At 43.1% G+C, this 10671-nt stretch overlaps 1 protein-coding gene across 1 annotated transcript in view; it reads right to left on the bottom strand.

The window, feature by feature from the left end:
- Positions 1-1818: 1818 nt before the first annotated feature.
- The window catches only part of HAS2 (hyaluronan synthase 2), a 40634-nt gene continuing 31781 nt past the window's right edge, over positions 1819-10671 (bottom strand). The window contains exons 3-4 of the mRNA XM_083749220.1: positions 6614-6715; positions 1819-3448 (exon numbers count right to left, since the gene is read on the bottom strand). Coding sequence (XP_083605346.1) covers positions 2519-3448; positions 6614-6715 — 1032 coding nt within the window. The 3' untranslated portion in view covers positions 1819-2518. The remainder of the gene's footprint in view (positions 3449-6613; positions 6716-10671) is intronic.

Below are 10671 nucleotides of genomic sequence, written 5' to 3'. Positions count from 1 at the left end.
CTGCATTTTAAGGAAGACAACCATATATCCCCCAAAACACCCAGATGAGCTTCCATTCTACCACAGTGATGGCCTATGTCAAAAAGAATAAGAATAAAATATAGATCAGTATGTTGTTGATACTCTTCCGCTTTTTAAAAAAATATTCTTAGGGATTAATATTACATTGCCTATGCGGGAATTGGGGCCCATATTTTCCTCTTTTTAAAAAATGTATTTTTAGGTATTCTTATAATAATAATAATAATAAAAACTTTGATGAGTACATCATTGGGGATGGAAGGAATTCCTACAGCACAGAGGTGTAGAGATTCATGTTATTCTTCCATTAGGTTGGATCCTGACTTAAGATGTAATCTAATACACATTCACCTGGGAATAAACCCCACTGAACTCAGCGGGACTTTCCTTATTTTTCCGTCTATAAGATGTCCCCATGTATAAGATGCCCCCTAGTTTGGGGGACTCAGATTTAAGAAAAGTCCACCTTCGGTACTATCAGTGTATAAGACGCCCCCTAATATTTTATATTATTTCTTAGGGGGGAAACCTAGTCTTATACCTGGGAAAATATGGTAATTCTGAGTTGATATGTATGGGATTCTGCTATATGTTACTCATGCTTTAGCTCATAGAAATCAATTTGGACAAGTTAAGTCATGATTCACATAAATCCCATTGATTTCAATGGGACTAAAGCTTTACTTTAGACAGGACCTATCCCAATAGTTTTCTCTGGAAGCTAATGGATTACCAACACTGGGTTGGCATAACTCAATTTGAACAAACCAAGATATGCAACTAGCAGTGGCGTAGCGTGGGTTGTCAGCACCCGGGGCAAGGCAAGTAATTTGCGCCCCCGAACCCTTGGATTTGCGCCCCCTAACCCGTGGATTTGTGCCCCCTAACCCTAACCCCCAGATATTGCGCCCGGTGCAGCCGGGCCCCCCTGCACCCCCCACGCTACGCCACTGGCAACTAGGATTTCACTCATCTTTACATATTTTCCAAACTGGAAACCAAGAGTTTCACTCCAACAACACTATGCTTTCATATATATAACATTTGGCACCCGAGTGGTGGTATGGAAGACTGCTTTTAATGCCTATGTATCATCTGGCAGAGGGTTATAAGTTTCCTCTTACAAAACTTTTATGGGGAGGAGAAAAAGATTGCACGTATCTATCCCATTGGCCTTTGTGGGCCCAATCCCGCAGAAAGTTCTCCTCCGCAATTCGCACTGAAATTGGTGGGAGCTGTGCAGAACCGGAGGTGGAATTTTGGGCTCTGGATTTAACGGTCTCATTGTGACGTCAATATTTGGTTAAGTCAAACCTGGTGTTTTTGTCCTCTCACTCTAATTATTCTACTATGTGGGGCACTGGACATCTGCCCAAATGGTGCCACTGAAGTGGTTTGGGATCACTTAACGGAGCTCCCATGGATTTCAATGGGGGTCTAGGCAGGAGAATATCCTGGGGATTGTGCTATTCCTTGCGCACAAAGATTTTGCCTCCAAAAATTGACAATGATGTTAATTTTCCCTTCCACCCCTCAAATAAAGTCAAAAGCACACATTTAAATACTTTCACAGAAATAAACATTCATCAGTTTAAAAATACAGAGACTTTTTAAAAATTCTTCTTTCAACAGTGGGAGGGGGAAAATTCAAATCAGCAAACCATTTTCACATTGTGGGCAAGTCTTTTTCTTTTCTTTTTTTAAGGAGTTTTTCAAAGCCTATTTAGGGGGGGGGGAAGCAAGAGACTGTAAGAGTGGTGGGGAGGGGTGAAAATAGTGTACTTTTTGGCAGAAATATAAAATACGAAGTTTTTATTTATTTGTTTGTTTTTTTAAAAAAAAGACTGGTGTAAAAAGTAAACAGAGACAAATAATTACAATTATATAAAAATACAAACCCTTGGTCATCAAAACCCTTATAAAAACTTGACTTTGGAATTACAGTTTGCAGCCTAACACACACACACACACACACACACACACACACACACACAGCACATGCTCACTTGCACCGCTTCCTAGGAAAAAAAGTCACAGAACAAGAAGGTTCATAAATTAGGTTGCAGATCCTTAAATGGGTTACCAGATCCTTTGCTTGTGTCTCCAAATCTCCCTTTCTTCCATGTCCGCCCACAGGAGCGTGGCCAATGAGGTATATAGGACGTTAACACTTTTGGGCGTACGCACAACAGAAGAAAGTGCATCGTTGGGAGACCACCCACAGGAATGGGTTGAATCCTTGTGATTTTCTTCTCCCCCCTCCCCCACCCTTTCCCGACAAAAAGGCACAATCACATTTAATTATTATTATTATTATTATTGCTTTGGCATGGTCATGAATTCGTTCATGTTCAAGTCCCAGCAGCAGTGATCCTTTTCCCTTGATGATCTCAAGTACCACAAACGCTAGAAGGTTCGTCGTGTGACAAGAAAGATTCCATGGGCAGCAAAAGAAGAAAATTTAAAAAATGGGGTTAAGGGAGGCACAGTGGTTGAATCATACATCAAGCACCATGTCGTACTGTTGTTCCTTCTTCCTCCTTCCGCATTTGGTGATGAGAACCAAATACAAAGTCAAGAGCATCACCCAATAGCAGGCGTAAAGTATCGTACCAATGATTAGCACGGTCTGTTTCGATTCAGTGAATGGCTTTTTGGATTCCTTGTATACCGTGAAAATAACACCGCCCAAGAGGATTGTAAACCAAATGGAGACCGGGATGAGTCCTATGAAGTTGACCACGATGGTTTTCCGGCCCGACGTGCCCCAGCCTGCTTTGTTTATGGTGGCGATGGCAAACATCTTTGCCGGCAGTAAACTGGACATGTACAACACTGAGTAGAGAGACATGAAAACCATGACAATGTTCCCTCTAAGGCAGCTGGCAAAGGAAGACTTGATAAGGCCCACCAGCTGGACTGTCAACAAGAAAAGGAGGATGTTCCACAGCTTCCCCCGGTAGAAAAGCTGGATGACAGTGGCAATGAGGAAGAATGGGAAGAAGCCAGTGATGACAGCCTCGTAAGTCATCCACAAGTGATGCTTGTGGAACCACATTGCATTGTATAGCCACTCTCTGAAGTAGGACTTGCTCCAGCGGGTCTGTTGGTTCAACCACCTGAGATATTCGATGGGCGTTTCGGTAAGGCACTTGGACCGAGCTGTGTATTTCGTTGCATAGCCAAGGCTCAGGACTCGGTTGGTGAGATGACGGTCATCTCCAAAGCTGCACTGAGAGCCCATGAATTCTTGATTGTACCAGTCTTCCACAAATTCGTGGAGCAAGGCGTTCCTATACATCCCCAAGGGCCCACTGATGCACTGCACACAGCCAAAGTAGGACTGGCAGGCCCTCTCGATGTTAAACGCCATCCAGTATCGAACACTGCTGAGAAAGGAGATCCACGAGTCGTACTTGTTCAAAATCTGCAAGCAGCAACAAAAGGAAGTTTTAGCAAGAAAAAGAATATGCAACTGTGTTTTTTAAAAAAACAAAACCCATAAAGTATATGTCATAAAATACTGCCATTCACATTTTTTCCATTTTTTTTTCATTTTGACATAGTAATAATCAAAGAAAAAAGAATAAAAATGTGCACCCCACCACTGAGACCATTAACATCCAACCTCCCAAAATTCCAACACCTCTTGCGACGGTTTGACCCCTTTCCATTTTAACAGTACAAATTCTACAAACACCCTCCATATCTCCTCAAAATAATTTTGCCTGCATATTCCCTGCCTTACCTGAATGGCACATGTTAATTTATCATTAATAGCTATATCCCACACCTCTTTATGCCATTCTTCCATTTTATATTCTGCTTTCCCCTTCAACTTCCTAGCTATAATAATGTGTGTAGCTGTCAATAAATTTGTGAGCAAGTTCTTCATAACCTGTGAACCTTCCACCTCATCGTAAATTGATAATAGTGCTACCTCTGGACTTTTGGTCAGCTTTAACCCAGTGATTTCTGTTATCTCTTTAAACACCATTTGCCAATTTTATTTTATTTTTTTACATATTTATACTTCCACCACCTGTGAACATAATTCCCTGTTTCCTAGCATCACCTCCAACATAACACCGAATATCCCTTGTTTATTTGGTTTAATCTGACTGGTGTTAAATACTATCCCCAAATTGATTTATAATAATTTTCTTTTATTCTTACATTATTTTTAATATTCTTGTTACTCCCTCCCACCCATGTTTTCATAGAATCCTGTAATGAAAGAATCCTGCACTTCATGTTGGCTCTCTCTCACACAATACCAATGTTACCGATATTTTGTGGCAGTGGTTTTCAAACTGCGTGCAGATCAGCACCATGCATTTAAAGTACAATCCTGGGAGCTGCAGTTTCCCCCTCACGGAGCTACAAATTCCCAGCATCCTTAACAGACTACAGTTCCCAAGATTCCTTGGGGGGAACCAGTGCACTTTCAATGAGTGTTGGGTGTGCTTCAAATGGATAGTGTGGCTCCGCCTTGTGTGATAGAAGACCTGGAATTGCTCAGTGCCTTATTTTGGGGTTCCTCCTACTTCCAGCATCCTTCCCTCTCATCTAGACCCCAATTTTGAACAAATACTTCCCTGGACACAGAATGGAACATTTGCAAGAGACCCCAAATGGCAGAACACAGGCATACATATTGTTTCCAAGTTCAGAGTCTGCAAAACCAACAAAGTCCCCCAGACCAAAGTACTCTGGTTTCTGTACATTTCTAGACTCCGGCTTTTTCCAAGGTCTTGTTTATTTTGTTTTTGGCTACCTGCAAATCCACTTTGACTGCACAACTTCACTGTGATCTGCTCAAGGGGCGGGTAGAGATTTCAGGCAGCACGGGGCCCCGAGCCACCGTGTCACTCCCAGGAGAGACGCGTGGCTTGGTAAGTGCCGCCCCCCTGGTGTGTGCCATTTTGTCACCCCCTCAGGGATTACACCGCACCCCCTGCAGCCCCCTTCCTACGCCCCTGCTCATTGACACCAAGCACAGCCAGATTAGCAGCTCACTCCATCCCGATCACCCATCTCTGTCTTATGCTCTTTCCTAATCATGTTATTTTACCCCTATATAATTAGAATCTGAACCTTGCCCTACGAGCAAATAAGTCTCCTGAAATGCAATGACTGATTCCAAGAGTCAAAGCTTCATGTGGACTATATTGTGTAAGAATTAGGCCTGGCAGTACTGTAATCGGCACACTCTATTATCTTGTCTCAGTCTGTCTTTTGTGCCCGGATCCTTTACATTGGGGCCCATTTTATCTATACAGGCCCCAGACAGAGTTGTTCCACCTGGCCTTTGGCCTTTGGCTTGGAATCAATTTGATTCCCTCCCCCTCTTCTTTTTTCCTTTCTCTTTCTGTGATGGAACTCCTATTTGGGAACTTCCCTGGTTTTTTTCTGGCCCATGTAGGACCAGTCTGAATAGCTAGCCTTGGTGAAGACTTGACATTTTCATCCCCAAAAAAGTTTTTGATTTGAGTTTCCACTGAAAGGAGGCTGCATTTTAATGTTTTGATGTTTTAATATTGTATTTTAATATTGTTTTTTAAGTTGTATTTCGATCAATTGTTTTATATCGGGTGTTAGCAGCCCTGAGCCTGGTCTTGGCTGGGGACGGCGGGGTATAAATAAATTTTTTTATTATTATTAGGCTTTTCAGATTAACAGAAAAGCTCAGTTATCCAACCCCCAAACCACCTGAAGGTGGGGAAGGATAGGGATGTGTGCTTTTTTAATGTTTAATGTTTTATCATGTTTTTAGATATGTTGGAAGCCACTCAGAGTGACTGGGGCAATCCATTCAGATGGGTGGGGTATAAATGCTAAACCAGTAATAATAAATACAGTGGTGCCTCGCAAGACGAAATTAATTCGTTCTGCGAGCTGTTTCGTATTGCGATTCTTTCGTCTTGCGGAGCGTGGATTCCCTGGGTATTAACGGCTTTAAGAAAAAGGAAGCAAACTCGCAAGATGTTTTCGTCTTGCGAAGCAAGCCCATAGGGAAAATCGTCCTGCGAAGCAACTCAAAAAATGAAAAACCCTTTCGTCTTGCAAGGCATTCATCTTGCGAGGTACCATTGTATTATTACGGAATAGGACGTCCCTATTTTCATTGGAGAAATGCTGGAGGGTACATGGCTCATGTACAGACAATGACCAATAAGGACATGTGACAGGGTATGGAAGTGGCTGGAAAAGGAGGCAGAAAAGGGGGTGGGTGTGAGTAGGCTTATGTCGTGCACAATGACCCAGAACACAACCCTTGTGCAAATCAGGGTTGTCTGTATTACCATGTCCTACTCGGAATGAAATAGCAAGCATATTGTAAATGCATGAATGGTGGCATCACATAGGAATGTCTTCTGTGCAAAGTTCATAGATCAATATTCCCAAATCCAGCCTAGATATCCAGTGGCTTCTGGATCAATGCATCCACTATAGGAGAAATGTTCACAGTGCACATAAAATATGCATGTGACTTCCTGCGTGACTATCAATCTTCACTTGCAAGGGAGCACATAGAGGTGGCCCTAAATTTACAGTCTTTGATGCAGAGTTTGAAAATTGCTATAGTCACCTGCACATCTCCCCCAACGCCTCCAACCATTGGATCTTCTTCTAAAACCTTGACCATTTCTACCGATGAAGCTGGATCAAGCATTGTATCAGAGTCGCAAACCTGTCCACGAGAAAAATAAGTAAATGTGGAATTAATAAGGGAACCAGAGTCAGCACTTCTGAAAACTATGTTTCACAATTGGTGTGTTTTGAAACAAATCCTATCAAGCGAATCACAGGTTGTGGAACCCATGTTGGCAAAGCTTAGCAACACTTACAAAACTTGAAAAAAGGTCACCCCATTCACACAAGGGGATGATGCCTTTGGCAGATTTCAATTTTTAACTGCAAATTTCAACTATGCACTTTTTCACATTGTAAGGCTTAAAGATTCTCTTTGTTCCCTCACATCTGACTCCGCTCGCTCTAAAACACTTCCCACCGGAATCTGCAGTTTCCCCCCTTTTAAAGCCTGTTTGTGTCAGGCTAGCAGGCATACCCTTTAAATGTAACAGCAGTTGTGTGAGTACTGTGGCTATAAAGAAATGTCTGTTCTCAGAATCAGAGGTATTTATTTTATTTGCGCATTGGATCAACTTCTTTGAACAAGGACCGTGTTCATGAGATGAGACATGGAGAAGAGTGTGTGTGTGTGTGTGTGTGTGTGTTGGGGGGGGGACTTTGCGGGTGTTCTGCACTTTCCCTGATCCCATTTGACAGAAGGAAACTGAATGCATTTGGTGCCCCCAGTTCAAAAATTTCCTGCTGTCCTAAGGGGGGAATGAATGATGAGTGAACCTACAGATGCTTATAAAAATTGGCAGAGGATCTGGGAAGAAATACGATAGCCCCCTTTTTTTTCACTCACAGAAGGTTTAGCCATTCATGTATATATGATTCCAGAAGCTGATTCTGCCAACCAGATCTCTTTGAACCTGTGTTTCATGGAGCTCTCTCATTCACAACACGCCTATAGAACTGTTTCTCATAATCGCACACTCACATTTTGTAGCATTTAATGTTGCTCTGCTTGTTGTTATTATGCTCTCGTATTGTTTCTAAAGGGACGCAGGTGGAGCTGTGGGTTAAACCACAGAGCCTAGGACTTGCCGATCAGAAGGTTGGCGGTTCGAATCCCCGCGACAGGGTGAGCTCCTGTTGCTCAGTCCCTGCTCCTGCCAACCTAGCAGTTCGAAAGCATGTCAAAGTGCAAGTAGATAAATAGGTACCACTACGGCGGGAAGGTAAATGGAGTTTCCGTGCGTTGCTCTGGTTCGCCAGAAGCGGCTTAGTCATGCTGGCTACATGACCCGGAAGCTGTATGCCGGCTCCCTCGGCCAATAAAGTGAGATGAGCGCCACAACCCAAGTCGGTCACGACTGGACCTAATGGTCAGGGGTCCCTTTACCTTTACCTATTGTTTCAAAGGATATTCTGATCTCATTTCTAGTATGTTTGAAATGTTCTGCAGGTATGGCTTTCTTCTCCTTTAAAAAGAGGAGTTGTTGGGTAAAATGATCATGGCAGTGGATGCTCACTTAAGGGCAGAAGACAGAGCAGAACCGGCTCAACCATGAGGCTGGGTGAGGTGGCTGCCTCAGGTGGCACCCCACAAGGGGCATCATCCCCATTCCAATGCCCAGTTTTGCTGTTGGTCTCCCCAACCTCAAGGGACACAGACTCATAGAATTGTAGAAACACAGAAATCTCAGATAGAGCATCCATGACAGATGGACATCCAACCTCTGCTTAAAAAGGAAGGAGAGTCCACAACCTCCCAGAGGAGACTGTTCCACTGTTGTAACAGTTCTTATGGTCAAAAGGTTTTAGTCAGAAATCTCCTTTATTGTAACTTGAAACCAGTGGTTCGAGTCCTACCCTCTGGAGAAGGAGAAAACAAGCTTGTTCCCTCCGATGTGACAATGAATTTTCATGAGGATTGCTTTGAAAAATGCAAATTGCTGCAGAAATCTGGAGAAGTAAATTTAATATTGGAAAAACGAGCAACTGAGAGAATTGAAATTCAAAGTTCCTTCCACCCACTAATTGTTGCAAATGTTTCTATTCTAAGCCTTCCTCTAATGAGCTCTGGGTAACATTCACTTAGGCCTATCCTTCCTCCCCAGTTATATTCAAAACCAACGTGTTGAGCTGACCAGTCATGACTGTTCCAAGGTCACATAGTGAAACTTCGCAGCTCAAGCAGGAATTCAAACCCAGGCCTTTTATCACCAACTTCACCAGGAGCATGTCATATACCTGACAGTGACCCTAGGTGAATCTGATAGGTCAAGGGACAGAGCTAAGGGTGGTGCCAATAGGTTATAGGGGAGCCTGCTATAAAGAGTGTTGATTAATATTTCTGACTCCCATTCATTAGTTTCCCAGTTAGACCAATAGATTACTGGGTGGCAAGCAGTTATATTCATAGCTGGCATGAAAGGCATGAATACTGAAATATGAATGTAAATACACCTTTCCTATTCACTAGATCTACAAATCTGTACCCTCTTCATTTAGAAGCGGGGGGGATTACAGTCACTTGCATATGGGCTTAGAGACCATTAGAGGTGCCTTTTTGTCCATTTGGCAACAAAAACAGCCTTCAAAATGCTGATAAGGGGAAGAACCAGTTAGGGTTGTTAGTGCACCACAATGTGGCGATTCTGCTTTGCCTTGGACGTCAGGGGTGTCATGTGGCAGGTACATTAACAAGCAAGCTCTGTGAAGCATTGGGTAGCCATATTCCCTGATATTTATGATAAATCTCTTCTTATTTGAAAGAGCTAATGTGGTGTCATAGGACCTGGGAGACCAGAGTTCAAATCCCTATTTTGCCATGGAGCTAAGAACAGGAAAAATCTGGCCATTTTGGTTTCTCCAGGCGTGTCTGCCGCCCCCCATTTTTTTCAGTCTTAAGTTGGGTTCTCCCACTTTCAGAATCGGTTTACATTTTTTAAAAACCCTCATGAAAAATTGTAAGCATTTTAGTGCAAATTTCTCCCGATAAGCACAGTTTTTGTACACCCTTCTCCTCCTATGCATGATTTCACAACGCTGGTTTCCCCAATAGAATGTATGTTTCCATGCTATTTTCACTAATATAGACATTTATATCCACACTTTACTCTAGAATATGCATTTTTGTACAAACTACTTGGTGGGAGAACTGCGTTGCAAAATTCAGAGTGGTGTGAATTACAGAGTGCAGCTGTGTTTCGGTTTGTGTACCATTTCGCAAAGTGCAATTTAGGTAAATTCCCCTTTAAATGAGAACTGAATTCAATATTTCCCCCATCCCTACCTTGGGCTAGTCACAGACTCTCAGCCCAACCTCCCTCACAGCGCTGCTGTGAGGATGCTATGGAGAGTGAAAGAACCATATCTGCCACCTGAGGCTAGAAATGAAATTATTAATAGTGAATCAAAACGTTAAAAAGCCCTCTTCGGTTGTTGCTTTAAAAAACCCAATAACACTTCTTAAAAACTCTCCCTCCCCCCTTTGCCAGATGTATTGCTGGGATCCGAGGCCATGATTCATTCTGTGAGAAACTCTGAGGCACTCATATGCAAACAGATGCTCTTGCTGCTCAGAAAGAGCATCTCAAAGGATTGGCAGAGTCCGCGAAAATGGAGAGATTTTAAAGCCCTATAAAAACTTGTTAAGAAGCAGGGGGAAGGCGGCGGTGGCTGGGTGGGGAGGAGGGGGGGAGCTTAGAAATACAAACAGGAGAGATCCCTCAGCCAAAGAGTGTTGGCTTCATCCTTTACAGCTGCATTACCTCATTCAAGGCAAAAGCTTGGCCTTTAAAGCCTCAGTGACACCGTTCACTTAAAAATGAATTAGGCAGCACCCACCCACCCCCTTTGCAAAGCACAAGCTGCAGGCAAGGATTATTTGCCAGCTGGGCTGCATCTGACATAGACATACCCCGCCCCCTTTCCTTACTGGGCCTGGTAAAATGGAAGGGGCAAAAAGCTTACAAACAAAGAACTAACTCACGCAGGCTACTTGTATTCATAATTGCCGTTGAGCTTTGGGGAGGAATACATGGGTGTGGGTTGCCCCCATTTTAT

The sequence above is a fragment of the Podarcis gaigeae genome (genome assembly GCF_964106915.1).
Source record: "Podarcis gaigeae genome assembly, chromosome: 7".
Taxonomy (NCBI): domain Eukaryota; kingdom Metazoa; phylum Chordata; class Lepidosauria; order Squamata; family Lacertidae; genus Podarcis; species Podarcis gaigeae.
Note: the sequence above shows the minus strand (reverse complement) of the source record. Positions and strands in the feature narration are given on the sequence as shown.